This window comes from Balaenoptera ricei, chromosome X (genome assembly GCF_028023285.1).
Source record: "Balaenoptera ricei isolate mBalRic1 chromosome X, mBalRic1.hap2, whole genome shotgun sequence".
Lineage (NCBI taxonomy): Eukaryota > Metazoa > Chordata > Mammalia > Artiodactyla > Balaenopteridae > Balaenoptera > Balaenoptera ricei.
Genome location: NC_082660.1, coordinates 44,898,025 through 44,915,792, shown reverse-complemented (window position 1 = coordinate 44,915,792; position 17,768 = coordinate 44,898,025). Strand labels below are relative to the sequence as shown.

The following is a 17,768-nucleotide window of genomic DNA, read 5'->3' as shown; positions in this document are numbered from 1 at the left end:
TTACCTTTTGTTTTTTTAAGCTCAGCTATAAATTAAAATTTTTGTTACAGTTTATCTAGTGTTACTATGTGTTTGTAGTTGAGGGGGGGGGGCGCGCTATTCATGTCGTCTTAGTGTGCTATATTGCCAGAAGAAAATCATACTTTATACACATGATTTTGCGCTGTAGTTATACTTAAGCATTTTCTCTTATCACATCCATCCTCATAATTATGCACTTCTCTGAGTTCCAAGGAAATTAAGTCCCCCTCAGGACCATCTAGATTAAGGGTACATATGAGGCCAGGTCTCTGTAGCATGTTGGATCATTCTCCGGATATACCACCTATGTAGTTTAAATACATCACTCCCCTGGGGTCTAAAGTTCCTTAGCAGAGTGATTTTCAACTTCACAAAATTTTAGTAGCAGAACTCTTTCTTCAGATATTACTTGGAACCCCCAAATATAAAATCAATAACGCCCTCTTATTGATTTTATATTTCAGAGTTCCTGATTCTCACCAATTTGCCCCTCCTCTAGCTCCCCAAGGTGTTCTCCAGGGCCATCTTCATAGATTCCTTGGGCACCAAGTACCACAGTATGAAAACAAATTGAATGTGGTCCTCAGAATGTGGTCCCAGAGCCAGAAGCATGAGCATCAACTGGGAATGTGTTTGAAATGCAAATTCTCAATGCTGCCCCCATCCCAGGACTACTGAAATCAGAAACTCTGGGGGTAGGACCCAGCAAGCTGCGTGTTAACAAGCCCTCTAGGTGATTCTGATGCACGTTTAAGTTTGAGGCCTCACTAGAATAGAGTATCGCATTCAGGAGCTATTGGAACAGGGTTGGAGTATTGCCCAAAATTAACATTTCTGGGTGCCTAAATAAGCCCAAACTTATCTGGCAGGCTGTTTTCCATCCACTGTTTTCTTGTACATGAAGGTGATTAAAGACCCTCTCAAGGTCCAACTTTGCAATGGCCTGGGTCCCTTTGAATTGGTTCAATAAGTGAGAAATCACTAGGAAGACTAGGGAATCCTTACTTTTAGTTCATTAGGCAGAAATAATGACACGCTACATAATTTTTCTTGACAACAAGACCTCAGATCTGAAGCTCATAAAATAATGTTGAGCAAAAGAGGCCAGACACAAAAGCGTACATACTGAACAGTTCCTTTTATAGATGGCACTTTAAAAGGCAACACTAATCTACAGTGAAGAAAGTCAGAATAGGGATTACCCTTTGGGGTTATTGACTATAAGGAAGCAGAAAGGGGGCCTGACTTATGGGTAACGTTCTATTTCTTGATCTGAGTGCTGTTTACAGAGGTGTGTTCATTTTGTAGAAATTCATGAAGTTGTACCCTGATGATATGTGTATTTCCTGTATATTTGATATGCTTCAATGCAAGAGTTTAAAAGTAGCATTAGGTCACCTGCAGGGGAAGGTCAGTGTGTAAATGACACACTACTGTGGGTGCTCGGCTACATACTCTCAGAGGACCAGGGCCTTTGCTTCTGGGTGTGAAATACACATTTGGTGCAAACATAGGTTCCTGGCACCAGGTCTATTGCATTATGACAATGAGTAGTATGGGGCCCATTTTTGTTTGTTTGTTTGTTTGTAATTTATCTTTATTTTTATAGCGGAGTAAAGCTGATTTACAATGCTGTGTCTTTCTGGTGTACATCCACTTGATTCACTTACAGAGAGACATATATATATTCTTTTCCATATTCTTACCAGTCTTATATATTCTCTTACAGAGATTACAATGTGTTGAGTTGAATTCTATGTGCTATACAGTGCTTTTTCTTGATTGGAAAAGACCTCTTGGTTGATGGCATCCCTGATCAGGATTCCCTGTGGATGGGGAAGAAGTGAGGCAGTTACCAAATGTGACCTGTAGGCCAGAGTAAGTTTCAGCACCTGGCTACTCCAGGAAATGGGAAGTGATAGGGTTCTGGATTTCCAAATCCAACTGGAAACTGGATTTCCAATTTCTTAGGCCAAGAAACTGTGGGAAGCATGTGTAGTGGGTAAAAGGTAAGTACCCCATTGTTTGGTCCTTCATCCTGAGCTCTATGGGTGGATAAGGCCCCCAGTTGTGAGCACCCATCTTTTGCCTGTACCCTTCTGGGCCCAGATCATAAATCTACATATGAACTGAGTTTCCCTGGCTTTATCAGCTTGTGGAAGTAAAGAGTCTCAGTTAAAGAATTAGCTTAAATTTCACCAGCTCTTGCCCACATCTGCTCACACAGGAATTCCAGCCCCCATGTAAAATAGCCCAATTGTGTCTGCAAGTCCCTAGTATGTCACAAACCAATCTGTTTTGGGCATCTCCCATGTTCTTCCTCACTTATTCTGGGCCCCATTTTTGTGTGCTTTGCCCATGAAGCTGCTTCAGGAGTATTTACGCCCTCCCCGCCACCCCACCGCTGCTGTACCCACCATGGGAATATTGATGAAGGTGCCAAGGGTGCTACCTCCTGATCCCCCTAAAGGCCCCAACCATGGAGGTGCCCACCCATGTACCAGACATGCTCAAACATGCCTGAATGGCATTTGAGCTCAGGGTAACACATACCTGCCAAATACATGATGCCCTGGTTCCCACAGTGATGTGATCTGAAAGCAAGCCCTGCTGCTGTTACAACACTGGAGTGTAACAGTGTTGGTGATGGGTAGGGGCATAGGGCTGGGCTTGAATGGTTCCCCTGTTGCTGAGGGACAATGGTGTTTTCCAGACAGAGGTGAATGCTTCAGTCAGGAACTGCCAGGTACAGCTGCTCCCTCTGGTGGTCTGTGCCTTCCACCAGTGGAGACAGGGAGATCAGCTTCAGCAGTCTCGCGCCATTCATATCTCTTAGAACTATTCCTGAGTACAGGGTATTTAAAAGACAGTTTCTGTATCAGACAAACCCAAAATGAAGAATATTCTATTAAAAATGCTAATGCCATACAAGATGCAGAAAGGCTGTGAAAATATTCCTGATTAAAGGAGGCTAAAGAGACATGACAGCTAAAAGCCATACCTCGTCCTGGACCAGATCCTGTGATGAAGAGGAAAAATGCTATAAAGGACATTATTGGGTCACCAGACAAAACTGGAGTACAAATGGTAAATAATAGTATTATACCAATGTTTAATTTACTGAAGCTGCTAACTATACTGTGATGTAGGGAACATGCCTATTCTTAGGAAGTGCACACTGAGGTACTCGGGCATAAAGGGCCATGATGTTATCTGTCCTCAGTCGGTCCAAACACACACACACACACACACACACACACACACACACACACACACACGGGAGTGCATACATGCAAACGATAAAGCAAATGGGGTAAAATGTTAGCAATAGGTAAATCTGTTCTTTATACTATTTGTTTTTCTTTTTGAAACTTTCCTGTAACTTTGAAATTATTTCCAAATAAAAACGTTTTACAAACGTAAAAGACAGCGTCTGTGCAAGCAGTCAGGATCTGGTGGCACATGCCCGACTGAACTCTTCCTGTGGCAGAGATGAGGAAGGAGGACATGGCGGTCTTCCCAGGCAGGGCTCCCACACATCCCAAAGGGGAGTCAGATACCTGCATGAAGGTGCCAAGTGGCATCTGAGGCCGCTTACCTCTTGCTCTCCCCCAGCCTACAAGATAGCAAAAATAACACTTTTTACATTTTCTCCTGAGGATTATGAGCCTTGGGGTGGGGGGATGATGAAAATTTGGTTATGAAAGGAAGGTGATTTGGTTAATTCATCCATCTGGAAAATATTTCAAATACTACGTGCCAGGGTCTGTGCTAGGGGCTGAGGACACAGCCCAGGGTACAAGAGGAGACACAACCCCTGTCCTAAAAACGCCTATGAGCTAGCTGGGGATGCATCCACAGCCACACAAATAAATATACATTTCCAAATGAGCTGACCATGAAGTAGACTTGGGGAGCCCTGGGGGAGCCCAGCCTCTTACCAGAGCCAGTGAATCCAAGCCCCATGGGTCTGAAACATTCAGTTCCCTCCTCCCTCCTCAGGATTTTCTAGGTACTAGGTCCTTTTGTATCTGATGCTAAGGAGAAAAGAAGGAACCACCACCAGTGCTTAACCTGTCCTGGGCACATCCCATCTGTTTGAGCTTAGCCCTCCACAGGCCGCTCTGCCCTCCGTGCGAATCAGAGAGGAGGCCAACATGCCACTCCCCCACTACCCCTGGGCTGGTGGACCAGTGAGCTTTGGAAAACAGTCTTTCTCCTGATCTATGCCTGTAGGTGAACATAGCTATGCCCATAATGCTTTTGGAGGGCAAAGACCACCAACACCCTCACGTGGAAGCCTGTCAGCCTGCTGGCCCTGAGTCCCATCACTGGGGTGCTGAGTCATGATAACAACATGACAGTTTCCCAAATGGACAGAATAATGACTTTGGGGGGACAGCTGTGGTTCTCCCCCCAGTCCCAGGTGTGGAACCGACTGGGATGCCCCATACCCAGGGAAAATAGTGGGATCCACTGCCTTGGGCCTCCAAGTAGACAGTACTGGGGAGGGAGTTATAAGAGTGTGTGTGTGTGTGTGTGTGTGTGTGACTACATGTGACACAATGTGTGTCCCTTCTGTCCATGGGTCTCAGGTAGGGCTGACCCTCACCGCTAATGCATTCTGGCCCTGGTCCAAAGAAGTTTCAGATCCAACGAACATTTACTGAGCCCCTACAAAGTTCCAAGCCTTTTTACTTTATACTTTGACACATTTTATATCCTTTAATCTTTAACAGTAACCCTTTAAGGTAGGAATTATCTGCATTGTACAGATGAGAAAACAATCGCAAAGAGGTTCATTGATTTGCTCAAGTATATCATACAGCTTTTTTTTAAAAAAAAAAAAAAAAACACTCACACACTATACTCTTAGCTGAGGCCTGTCTGTGTTGGTTGCTTATCTTACAGTGTTTCTTGTCTTCTCTACCTTTGGAGCAATTGCTCCCCTTATACAAAAGCCCCCTTCTTTCTCGTTTCACAGGCCCACGTGGGCTTTTCTTTGTTTAATACTGCATTTAATAGCACAAAAAATCACGAATACAAAGAAACTGGCAAAGGTGTTTGTCAATGAGATATCCCTGCCTCCTCCACTTTTCCACTTTCATACCCATATATGTAATGGGCTACATTTGTATGAACTTTTCCTTTTTCCCTCCAGACATATAACTGTTATGTGATTGGTCAGTTGAAGCTGAAACACCCATGGAGAAAGATGTTTTACGGTTACAAGGGCACACACCCCCCCCCCACACCACCCCCCTCCCACCCCACACTTTCCCACACAATCTTTTGGAGGAATATAGGATATGTACCAGTGTCAGGATTTCGCTGCTCCTGCCTCCCCCACCCAGAGCATCCTGCCATTTAATCTTCCTTTAAATGACTGCTTAGACTAGAGCCTCTTCTCCCGCCCCTTCTATTTCTCTTCCAATCAGGACCTTTTAGACACTGGGAACTGTTCAATTCTTACTCTGTCAGGCCCGTGGGCCATGCAAGTAGGTCCTTTAAATCTCAATGCCAGTTGTAGTACGGGTGCTGTCATCTTCCATTACAGGTAGGTAGGTCTGTGTGTCACTTCAGTAGGCTTGTGTATTCACTTCTTTCACTTTTTCTGACTCATGTTCCAGGACCTGTTTGTGATAGAACAGTAAATACCCTTCACTGTCCAGAACGTCCTTAATACTGGCCTTGGTGATGACGGCGTCATCACACTTGAACCACTGGTCCTTGTGGTGCCGGATGAAGCTGGTGTAGTGGCCACTCTCCAAGGTTCCTTGGTGATTAACCACAGCAAACAAGGAATACTTATTCTCGTCGTTTCCACTATTGGTTGGCAGCTGCAACTGTCCATTCATCCTGCTCTCTTTACTCGAGGCCATGAACGGTGTCATATCCAGCTCCAGCGGAAAGGATATGTATGTAGTGATCTTGCGCCTCTGTTTGGCTGAGTGTTCAAACCGTTTGAAATGAAAACAGGCAACGACAGGTAATTTATTCATTGTGAGCTGTTTGGTAGATTCCTGGTAGCTTTGGCAACTACCGCACTTGATTTTGGCACTGCTTCCTAAGTGCTCTGGCCTCGTAAACCTTCGCAGGCAGTCCGTGAGGGTGGTGATTCCTGGTATGTGGCTTTCCCCATTCACACTGCTCTCCCTCCCTGGGCTCATAGGCCAGAAGGAGGTGCAAGAGCCAGGCAAGTCCAAACTGATGTCCCAGCATGGGTCTATCGTGGTGGAGACACCATGGCAGGCTTGACAGGTAACATCAGATTGCAGGCCACCTGTGAAGATTTGGTCAATGATGCAGTTACAGTGGTTGGGATTGTTGGCTGCCTTCCCGGCATCATCACCTTTGCAGTGCCTGTGCAGGACATCTAACGCTGCGATGAGGAACTCATGGGCATCCTGTTGCCTGTACCCTGCTAAATGCCGTGCGTGTATCCACACCAGGTGCAGTAATTTATAGGGAACGTGAGGAGATGGATTTCCAGAATACAACTCCCGAAAAAGCGAAGACATCTCACAGACCAGACACAACTCGGGACTTGGCATTTCACATCTGTGCCTGTCGGAGAGGAAGAAATCTCTCAGGATCGGAGTGTGGGTAAGGGCCTGGACGATGCAGTTCATAAAGCACGTGTTGCCAAGATTGATTAGTCCTCTTAAACCGATGGTAAAGCTGGAGGTAATTCTTCTTCTCCTTGGGTTGTGGCCCAGCAGTTCTAACTCGGGTTTGGTTGTCTCCCAGGTTGGATATTTCTCACTGAGGCCTGGCATGGAACACTGCTGGTGAGAAACCTCGGTTGAGGTGGAAGCTTGTAATTTCAAAGCTTCCCCTTGCTCTTCTTTGGCAATTTGCTCAATGTCTTTGTCATATACATAATCCTTACACATAAAGCAGTATATACCTCCGTAATAAAGGTCTACAGCTAAGTTGTGTTGTTTTGTCTCGGCGTGCTCATGAATGTGTTTCTCTGTGAAACAGCCAAAGAAGACACAGGAAAGGCAAGAGTGGAGTCTGTTCAAATGGGTGCCGCACACATGGCAGATGCACGACTTTGCCTTGCTTTTCCTGGTCTCTGGGGTTCCACACCACACGAAGCACTGGTAGATCACCCGCAGTTCCTGCCTCCAGTTCTCTCCCACCTTAAAGCTGTTCACGTGGGAACAGCCTGGTGGACCCACAGCGAAATCCACATCCAGGCATCCGCCCCCAGGGCCGCGCCGGGGCCGGGGCCGGGGCGGGGGCCGTGGCCTAGGCTGCGGCGGGGTACGGAGCCGGGTCTGCGGCCGCGGCCGGGGTCGGCGGCGGGGGGCACGGCTGCGCCGCGGGGAGGGATCGGGGGGCCGCGAGGGGTCGGAGGGAAGGGTGGGGAGAGGAACCTCGTCGCTGCCGCCGCCACCGCCGCTCCGCGCCGGGTTCTCATCCTCGGGCTCCTGCTTCGGCTCCCCCTTCGGCCCCTGCTCCGCCTCCCGTGCCGGATCGGGTTCGGGTTCGGGCTCCAGCTTGAGCTCTACCCGGCGGCCCGGACCCTCCGCCGTCTCCACCTTCCCGGCAGCGTCCACCTTCCCTGCCGTCTCCACCTTCCCGGTGGCGTCCACCTTCCCCGCCGCCTCCACCTTCCCCGCCGCCTCCACCTTCCCCTCCACCTTCGCCTCCGCCTCCACCTTCCTCTCCGCCTTCTCCGCCGTCTCCGCCGTCTCCGCCTCCTCTGCTCCTCCGCCTCCACTGGCGGCGGCTCCTCCCCCTGCTCGCAGGGCTCAGGCGGCCACTGGGCGTGGCGGCGCGGGGGCCACGCAGACCTGGGGTGTCCCCCGCCCGGCCTGAGGGAGCGCGGTGGCTGTGGCAGCTGGACCCAAAAGGGACTTTCACTGAAGGAGGCGGCGGCGGAAGCAGGCGACGCCCCCGGGAATCCTCCCGCCGTAGCCCTCTAGCGGAGGCCGCTCTGCAGCCAGGCCCCGTTTCCTTTAATTCAATATTTCCCAAACTTGCTTGTTCACGAGAATCACGTGGGAGCGTGTTAAGATTACAGATTCCTTGGCTCCACCCGCAGCCCAACTGAATCAGAGTCTCGAAGGGACGTGCTCCGGAACCTGTATCTTTAACTAGGGCCCGAGAGGATTCTTATGATCAGGCAAGTTTGGGAAACACAGCTCTAATTCATTGAGGCTGGCGGGAAGGGGGGCGGGGACCGCGCAGTCTCTTTAAGGCGCTTCCAGTTCTCGGCTCCAATCGCTGCTCTGACCCCCTTCATCGTCTCCTCCCCTCTCCTCGTCCTTCCCTTCATCCATGTATCCTCCCCCAGCCTTGCGGGGCCAGGGACGGAAGGGTAGCCAAGTCCAGAAACGCCCCTGGGGCTGGGAAATGGCCCCCCAGAGGCCGGGTCCTGAGGAGCGCTGGCAGAAGCTGTGATAGGCCATCATCTCTGAGACTGAGCGTGTCCCCATCCCCGTCCCAGGCTCCCCGCCCACCCCAGGTTCTGCTCTGCCCCATAAGGATGAAGCCCCAGCTCCATTCTGGGACAGGCCTGGACCCCAGATGCAGAGGGGCAGAGCTCCCAAGGCCACCGGGCCCGAGGAGGCATGTCCCACGCCCATCTTATCGGCGCTCTGCACAGTCTGTGCCTGCTCCTCGCCTCCTCGTCACCTTCTCCTCGGGCTCCCAAGGCCAAGGGTGGGCTGAGGGTTTGGCAGCCGGCCTTTTGGCCCAGCAGACGCCGAGCCGCCCCGGGAGCAGTGGGAGGAACGAGGCACAACAAGGCCATGCCTACTGCTGCCATCTCCCCTACGGCTGAGAGAGGGGCCTGAACTACAGGACACCGTCCCAAGACCCTCAAGCCCTAGCAGAGACCCGGGGCGGGCAGCAGGTGGGAGGGGCGGGAAAGCAGCTTTTCCATCTGTGGAGCTACCGGTGGGGGCAGTGGGCGGCCACGCGTCTGGGAGGCGCTGCTGCGCTGGGAGCTGCTGGCAGTGGGCAGCGGCACCAAGGGGCCCACGAAGACTGAGCCCAGAACAAGCGGCTTAGGTCTTGGGCAGCTGGGGGATGTTGGGAAGCGACCGCAGGTGCTGGTCCCGGGGAGTGCAGCCCAGGGCAGGCGTCAGCACAAGGCTCAGGAGAAGCAGATAGCCCGTGCTCGAGAGTCAGGGAGACTGTGTTCCAGGAAGACTCTGGCCCCTGAGTCCTGGTGATAGCTGGCCTTGGCCCAGTACACGCTGCACTGCCCGGCCCGTGGGGCTGTGCTGCCTGATTACATCGTGGCAGAGTTCTCCCTGGTTAGCGGGGGATATCACCCCTCCACCTGGCCCCTTCCTCCAGGTAGGGGGAAGTGCCTAGACCTCCTGGGGTCAGCAGCAGGAGGTGGTTGTCAGGAATCAGGAGCCCCGAAGGAGGATAGGATGCTGGTTCCCATACACCTGAGGTCCCCAGAGCTGCCCTGGTGCCTCCTCTTTCAGCATCCTTCCAATAAATGCCTGCCCTTTTTGGCCTGCAACAAGAGGAACTGCAACTAGAGCACCCACTGAAGGAATCCTGCTCCTGCAAGGGTGGGGGCGGGGAAGCACAGGAGATACTCTCATCCCACCTCCACAGAGTAACAGACATCAAAGAGACCTAAGGATCTCAGTGCACCCAAGGCTATCTGCCACTGAAGACTAACCATGGCAACCTGACTGCTTTACGGATCATCTTCCTGCAGAAGCCCCCACGTCCAGCATGTTCTGGAATGGAAGGGGGCGGCTCTGCCATCATTCAGTCACTCGACAAATGTCTATTAAGCGCCAACCCAGACCAGGTGTTGTACTAGGAGCTGTACCAAACACACTTGCTCCAGGGCCTGGGTTCCCCAAAAGGCAGACTGAGGAAGTGTCTAGGTCACCAGCAGAGAAGAGACACCAAAAACAAAAGAATCAAGAAAAAAATATCAGGAACAGTTTGACATTCGATTTTTTTTAAACAGTCCTCATGGGAAAAGTCAGAATTTTATTGTACTTCCTTACATTCCTTTCCTGATTGCATGTTGCTTTTGCTCTGAATCACATGCGGGGGCGGGTGGGGGGGGGGTCAGCATAATCCTTTCGATGCTTGGTGCTTGTATGGGTCCGGATTCAGTCCTGGGAGAATGCCACCATCTCTGCCTCACAAAGACCTGACTGAAGGCTAGCCAGAGGGACTGACCTAAGAAGAGACCCCCTCCTCATTACAGTTGCCATGCCTAGGGTTGAATACAACTCTGGCCACAAGGTGGCAAAAGAGTATATGATGCTCCCTCTGATATTTGTTTTGTATGTTTATATAAAACTTGGTTTATATCAAAATGCTCTCTAAAACATTTTTTAACGTTGTGCTCCTTCACACACATTTAGGTTGACATCTCAGATTTTGCATCCAAAACGTCAAACTGCAAATAATGTGATTTCTGACAGATATTAACATTCACAAACAAAACGTCACAGTTTTACGTGAAAGCAGTGAAACCTAAATACGTTAGTGATTTGAGAGCCACCGTCATGTTTTAAAAATTCATAACCGAGCTCTTCTTTGATAGTGAGGAGGTGCACATTTTCCCTTTTCTCCCTGGATTCTCAATTCCATTTTATTCTTCTAACAGAATTTTATCTTTATGATATATATTTTTGCACTTGAAATGATTTTATTGATTATCCTATCGTATTTCCCTGCAGCAAAAATATGTGTATATTCTGCTATTTAAACGCTTTTTAAATGTTCCTGTGATCCTAAAGCTCTAAGTGTTGTTCAAAATTTACTTTTGCTCAAGTTATCATGACAATTAGTATTGGAATATGATAGATCAAAAAATTGTAAACATATTACAAAAAATTGTAAACATATTACAAATTTTGATGGGTAATTATTAAACGTAAGAACAAAAATTTACTAAAGATAGATAAGTCGTTTTTTTTAAAAGGTTGGTGTATCCATAGATAAATATTGCTTATTTTTAGAGTGAGGCAGGATTCAGCATCAATTCTCTTCCCACTTTTTTTTGGTTAAACGTTAGCACACAGAAACCTCTTTTATATAAATAAGTAAATGGGAATGGATATTTTGTTTTAGCAATATCACGCAAGTATTTGAACTCCTTTGAAGATATATGGGGGAAATTACACAATGATTTACCTTCAAAATTATTTTTCATGATTAGTCAGCTGACAGCTCCATTGGGTTCGCTTTCAATTTTACTGGAAGCCATCTGAATTGCAAAAGGATTTGATACCAATATATTCATTTGTTAGAGCAATTTGTTTCTTCACCATCGGCAGCAGTGTTTGGAACTGTCTCTCTGGTTCCCTGAGGATTTTTTCAAAGATATGCTTTTCTTTTGTAAAGTGCAAAAAGGACTATTGTGAAAAGGGAGATGGAAAAAGAGATCCAGCTTGATTCTTCCACTGCTAGTGTGTTCTCTGGCAGATCAATTTTAGGAAATATGAAAATGAAATTTGAGGATGTAGAAATCGATCCCCTTAAAACTGTAAGTGCTTATTTACCCCTTGGAAAGTCCTATAGCCCCAGGGTAATACACACTCCACTTTTAAGGTTGCTGGTTTATATTTGTTATTATAAAAGTAATAATACATTGTATATATTATTGTATATATATATTGTAATATATACATTGTATATATTATTGTATATATGTTGTAATATATACATTGTATATATTATTGTATATATACATTGTAATATATACATTGTATATATTATTGTATATATATTGTAATATATACATTGTATATATTATTGTATATATATATTGTAATATATACATTGTATATATTATTGTGTATATATATTGTAATATATACAATATTTGTGGTTTTTAAAAGGGGGATAAAAGAAGGCATAACATGAAAAGTTAAAGCCCCTCTCTCCCCTGCCAATCAAACCCAGTTCTATTCCCCTGAAATAACCACTTATTAACAGTTTGTCATGTATCCTTTGGGAAATTTTCTATGCAAATACAAGCATGTTTTATACACTTATCTTTTTTATGACAAATAAATGAGACTGTAATATACGTATGGATCAGCAACTTAGCACTATATGCTGGACATTAGGCAGCACTCTCTAAGTTGATCTACACAACCAAGGCAATGCCAATAAAAATTGCAACGAGTTTTTTGGAGGAGAATTTTACAAAATTAATATGGAAGAATAAAAGGCATTTCCCCCTTCTTCATTTCTCCTTCTTCCTCCTGGAAATGAGGATTTAATGGCTATAGCTGAGTAGCCATCTTGCAACCAAAAAACTGATTACCTCAGGACCTAATCTTACATGAGAAAAAAATGCCATATGTTACCAACTCTAAAAGGTACATCTCTTCATGCTTCAACATCGCTGAAATCTTTGAATGACAGCTTGTGGATTATATTTGCCAGCATTTTTTCCTCTTTCTTGGTACATCAAATAATGATGTGTCCTAGAATCAATATAACACTTGAAACGTCATCCTATTTAAGCCTTTGTTATTTGGATCCCTGTTATGCGTAGCTGAGTACATTTCCCAAGTGACAGCAGGCTTTCCATTTCACTCTTAGTGAAGTCCCAGGTCCTCATCCTGGCCTGTAAAGCCCTGTAGAATCTGGCCTCAGTCTCTTAGACTTCACTTTCTATCAACTCAGCCTTGCCTCAAACAAACTATACGTACTGTTGTTCCTTGAATAAGCTAAGCTGGCTCCTGCTTCCAAGCCTGTGCCCTTATTGTTCACTCTGCTTGGAAAGCTCTAGCCCTAGAAATCCTCATGGCTTTCTCCCTCACTTCTTCAGATCACTGCTTAACTATCACCTTATCTCAGAGTCCTTCCTTGGCCTCTATATAAAATGACACCCCATCCCTGCTTTATTTTTCTTCAAAACACTATTACCACATGATGTATTAAATACTACACACACACACACACACACACACACACACAATTACTATAATGTAAACTCCATGAGAGTAAGATGTTCACTATTCTATTCCCGATGCCTCTTTGGCACTTAAAACATATGTAAATACATGTGAAATAAACAAGTTAATGCTTTTCATCATGAGTGAAGTCAACCATATTTTCAGGTTTATTGATGATTTTGTATTACCTTTTTTGTGTGTGAACTGCCTGTTTACATCCTTTGCCTAGTTTTCTTTTGGCTTCTTAGTAACCCTAATAATAAGTAAAACTTACATGGTGCTTGAAGTATACCAAGAGTCATTCTACTAAACTGGTTAACCCTCACTACAATATTAAGAAGTAGGTGTTGTTAAAAATCCCCATTTTACAGATGAGGAAACTGAGGCATAGAGAGATTGAATGAAACCCAAGGTGACACAGCTGGTAAATGATGTACCTGGGATTCAAACCCAGCAGTTGGAATCTAGAGTTTAGATTATTAGGTATTAGTCCTTTGGCTGTCATATGTTTATTTTCCCAATTATCATTTAACTATTGTATTTTATTTCATTTTTTCACCATATGGTGTTTAATATTATTATGTAGTCAAGATTCACAAACTTTATGGATTCTGGATTTTTAGTTTCTCAGGTTTTTTGTGGTTGTTTTGTTTTGTTTTTCTGAGTATAAACATGTAGAGCAAGTGCAAGGTCCTGAGACAAACAGCTTGATGATTTTAAGAAATGAAAATATGGCCAGATTGGCTTGAATTTGGAAGACGGAGAGTGGTACAAGATGATGAGTATAGAGATGTAGGCAGGGACAAGATCACCTGGAGCCTCATAGGCCATTGTATAGGATTTGAATATTATCCCAATTATGATGGGAATCATTGGGGGTTTAGCAAGGGAATGACATGATATAATTTATGATTTACATACAATAATTATAATCAAATAACAGTAAAAGTAACTAACATTTATTGATTGTTTATGATACTCCAGGCACCCCTATTTGATAAGTACTTTACTAAGTTATTTAAACTTCATAACACCCTGATGAGGTAGGTCCCAATATTATTCTCACTGTACAAATGAAACCAAGGCACAAAAACAATAAGTACCTTGAATTTGCTCATGCTTACTCTCTGCTTCTATACCTGTTCCCATTCAGAATATATCTACTATCAACAATAAGACATCTGACACCTACTTTGTCCAGGCCCCTGACGTCCCACTAGTGGTCCGCGAGTCTTCACTGGGCTAAAGAAAGGGAAAAAGGCAAGTTCACTCAGCACTAAGGCCCTTAGGTCTGGGAGCTGGTCAGGTGGGCTCTTCCCATCCCATTTGGGCCATGCCAAGCTGCCCTAAGTTCAGGAATAGCCAGCCTCCTGGCCTGGTCATAATGACCAAGATAGCCAGCTCAGCAGCCCTGCTCATCGTTGTAGCAGGACAGGGCCTTGCACCCCACATCCCCAGAGCCATACCAGCAACCAGGGAACTAAGTGATAGGCTCATCAGGATCCACCACAGGCTTCCAGGAGATGCAAGCCCTACAAAAGGAAGCAGCAGGCCTAGTGGTGTGGAAGGGGGCAGAGAATGGAAGTTAAGGCCTTCTTCAAGCACACATCGAGCCCTGGGTAGCCTCACCCATGTGATTCCAATGGCCCAAGGCCTTTTTTTGGCTGAAAGAAAGGAAAGGCTCATAGAGAGAGCAAAGTCAGGCTTGTGAGGGATGACAGCAAAGATGTAGGTTATATACTGCATCATATGCTAACCAGCCATTTTCCCAGTTTTCACCACATATTGCTTCCAGTAGTCTGTTTCTTAGCTTCCCTCAGTCTTCAGCAACTCTGGCTATACCTCTTCAGACTGCTGCCCCATTTGACTTATATGTTTTTTCTTTCTTTTTTTGTATTGAGTTATAGTTGATTTACAATGTTGTGTTAGTTTCACGCGTACAGCAAAGTGATTCAGTTATACATATATATAATATATTATTTTCTCAGATTCTTTTCCATTATAGGTTATTACGAGGTATTGAGTATAGTTCCTTGTGCTGTACAGTAGGTCCTTGTTATTTATCTATTTTATATATAGTAGTTTGTATGAGTTTGTATCTACTAATCCCAAACTCCTAATTTATCCCTCCCCCTGCCCTTTCCTCTCTGGTAACCATAAATTTGGTTTCTATGTCTGTGAATCTGTTTCTGCTTTGTAAATCAGTTCATTTGTATCATTTTTTTTAGGTTCCACATATAAGTGATATGATATTTGTCTTTCTCTGTCTGACTTACTTCACCTGGTATGATAATCTCTAGGTCCGTCCGTGTTGCTGCAATGACTTATACTTTTGATTCCTTACCTCTCTGCTTCATAACATGGGCTCTGAACAGCCTCCTGCATGCTGGTGCACATCTGGCCAACCACCTATCTTACCTCTGCCTTTTAGAAAAACACTGGAATCCCAAAATCTGTTTCCAGTGCTGGAGGTTGGCCCTGTGGAATATAGCATGGCCCTGGGTCTGAGTTTAGACAGAGGCACAATGAAGAACATATTCTCCCATTTTTTTCACCAAACTGTGGAATCTGACTTCCTGTGCTTGTCCTAAATGTCTCTTTCAAGTTCAAACGGTGGGAAGGGTAGATCTTGTAGTATTGTACCAAAACTGGTACTTAAAAATCTTAATCACACTTTCTCCTCTGTTTCAAAACCTTATTCCTATTTTTATTTTTTAAATTCTTATTTATTTCATTTATTTTTATTGAAATATATTTGACATACCACATTGTGTCAATTTGAGGTATACAATGTGTTGATCTGATGCATTTATATATTGTAATAGGATTGCCATTGTAGAGATAGTTAGCACCTCTATCACATCACATAATTATCATTTCTTTCCTGTGGTTGGAATAATTAAGATCTAGTCTCTTAGCAAGTTTGATGATTATAATACAATATTGTTGTCTATATTCACTACACTGTGCATTAGATCACCAAGATCTATTTATCTACTAGTTGCAAGTATCATTCCTTTTTAAAACCACAAAAAGCAATATAGACAAAATTATATAACCTCAGCAGAGGGGAGTTTAGCAATGTCTAGCAAGATTACATATGCACTCACTATTTGACTCAGTAGTCCCACTCCTAGGAATCTAAACCAAACATACACCAGCAAAAGTACAATGACACATACACAAGGCAACACTCTGCACAAAGGGCAACACTATGCACAAAATGCAAAATGACATATGCACAGGGCAACACTATGTGAAATAACAAAAGACTGGGAGAAAACAAATGTCCACCACTAGGGAACCAGTTGAATAAATTATACTGGAGCCATAAAATGGAAAGCTGGGAAAAAATTTTAATAAAATGAAATGGAATACTATGGAATGAGATAGATTTCTATATAATATTTAGGAGTAATATTTGGGATATATTGTTAAGTGGAAAAAGCAAAGTATAGAATATTATATATATAGTAGTATGTTAGCTTTTGTGTAAGAAAGATGAGGAAATACAAATATTTACAGAAACATTATGAACTTATGATTTATTTATTTTTCTCTTTCTAAAAATAAATATTTCCTAGCTTTGTCCACTGAAAAGATATAGCAGCAATGACAACCTACTAGCAATGTGTATATTTAATGCCTAGACTGTGGTCTCTAAATCTCATTTCCTACCAAAAGGAACCAATCTTCCTTGAAGAAATAATTGTTTAAAGGTATTTAACAGGAAATGTACAAAATGATCCTGGGACATCTTTTTTTTGTCAAAGAGCAAGGAAGATATCAAAGACTAAAGTAGTCATGTCAAAAGAACACAGGATTCAAGATGGAGGGGAGTTCCCATTTGCCTATATTGGACAATTAGAGCATCAAAAAATCTGCAATTAATCAACCATCAAATGTATAAAATATGAGTTCATAATGACATTAAAAAACATTGGTGGGGGGCTTCCCTAGTGGCGCCCTGGTTGAGAATCTGCCTGCCAATGCAGGGGACATGGGTTCAAGCCCTGGTCTGGGAAGATCCCACATGCCGCGGAGCAACTAGGCCTGTGAGCCAGAACTACTGAGCCTGCGCGTCTGGAGCCTGTGCTCCGCGACAAGAGAGGCCGCAATAGTGAGAGGCCCGCTCACCGCGATGAAGAGTGGCCCCCACTTGCCGCAACTAGAGAAAGCCCTCGCACGAAAACGAAGACCCAACACAGCCATAAATAAATAAATAAATAAAAATTAAACTTAAAAAAAAAAAAAGAGTTAGTGAACTTGAAGATAGAACAATAGAAATTATCCGGTGTGAACAATGGAAAGAAAATAGACTGGGGGCAGGGAAGGATGGAATGAACAGATCCTAAGGAATGTGTGGGACTATAACAAAAGTTTGAACATCTGTGTCATCACAGTTAGAAAATGAGAGCTGAAAAAGTATTCAAAGAAATAATGGCTGAAAAATTCCCAAAAGACGTAAACCAATAAATTCAAGAAGCTGAACAAACTCCAAACTGTATACACATAAAGAAATCCATGCCAAGACCCATCATACTCAAACTTCTGAAAACAAAGGACAAATAAAAAGGCAGCAAGAGAGATGATGCCTTGCCTTTAGGGGAAAAACAACTTGAATCACAGAGGATTTCTCATCAGAAACCATGGAGCTCAGAAGAAACAGATACAATATTTTTCAAGAGGTGAAGGAAAGAACTATCAATCGAGAACTCTATGCCCAGTGAAAATATCCTTCAGGAATGAAGGGGTAATCAAGACATTCTCAGATAAAGGAAAACTAAGAGAATTTGCCACCAGCAAACCTACCCTGAAAGGATGGCTAAAAGA

At 44.5% G+C, this 17,768-nt stretch overlaps 1 protein-coding gene across 1 annotated transcript; it reads right to left on the bottom strand.

Moving 5' to 3' along the window:
* Window positions 1-3,611: 3,611 nt before the first annotated feature.
* Window positions 3,612-8,803, bottom strand: USP27X (ubiquitin specific peptidase 27 X-linked). Its single transcript, XM_059910379.1, has 3 exons — window positions 8,671-8,803; window positions 5,495-7,771; window positions 3,612-3,637 (listed from the first exon to the last, which is right to left on the bottom strand). Exons 1-2 carry the CDS (start codon window positions 8,801-8,803, stop codon window positions 5,601-5,603), a joined length of 2,304 nt encoding a protein of 767 aa, XP_059766362.1. The 3' UTR covers window positions 3,612-3,637; window positions 5,495-5,600.
* Window positions 8,804-17,768: the final 8,965 nt, after the last annotated feature.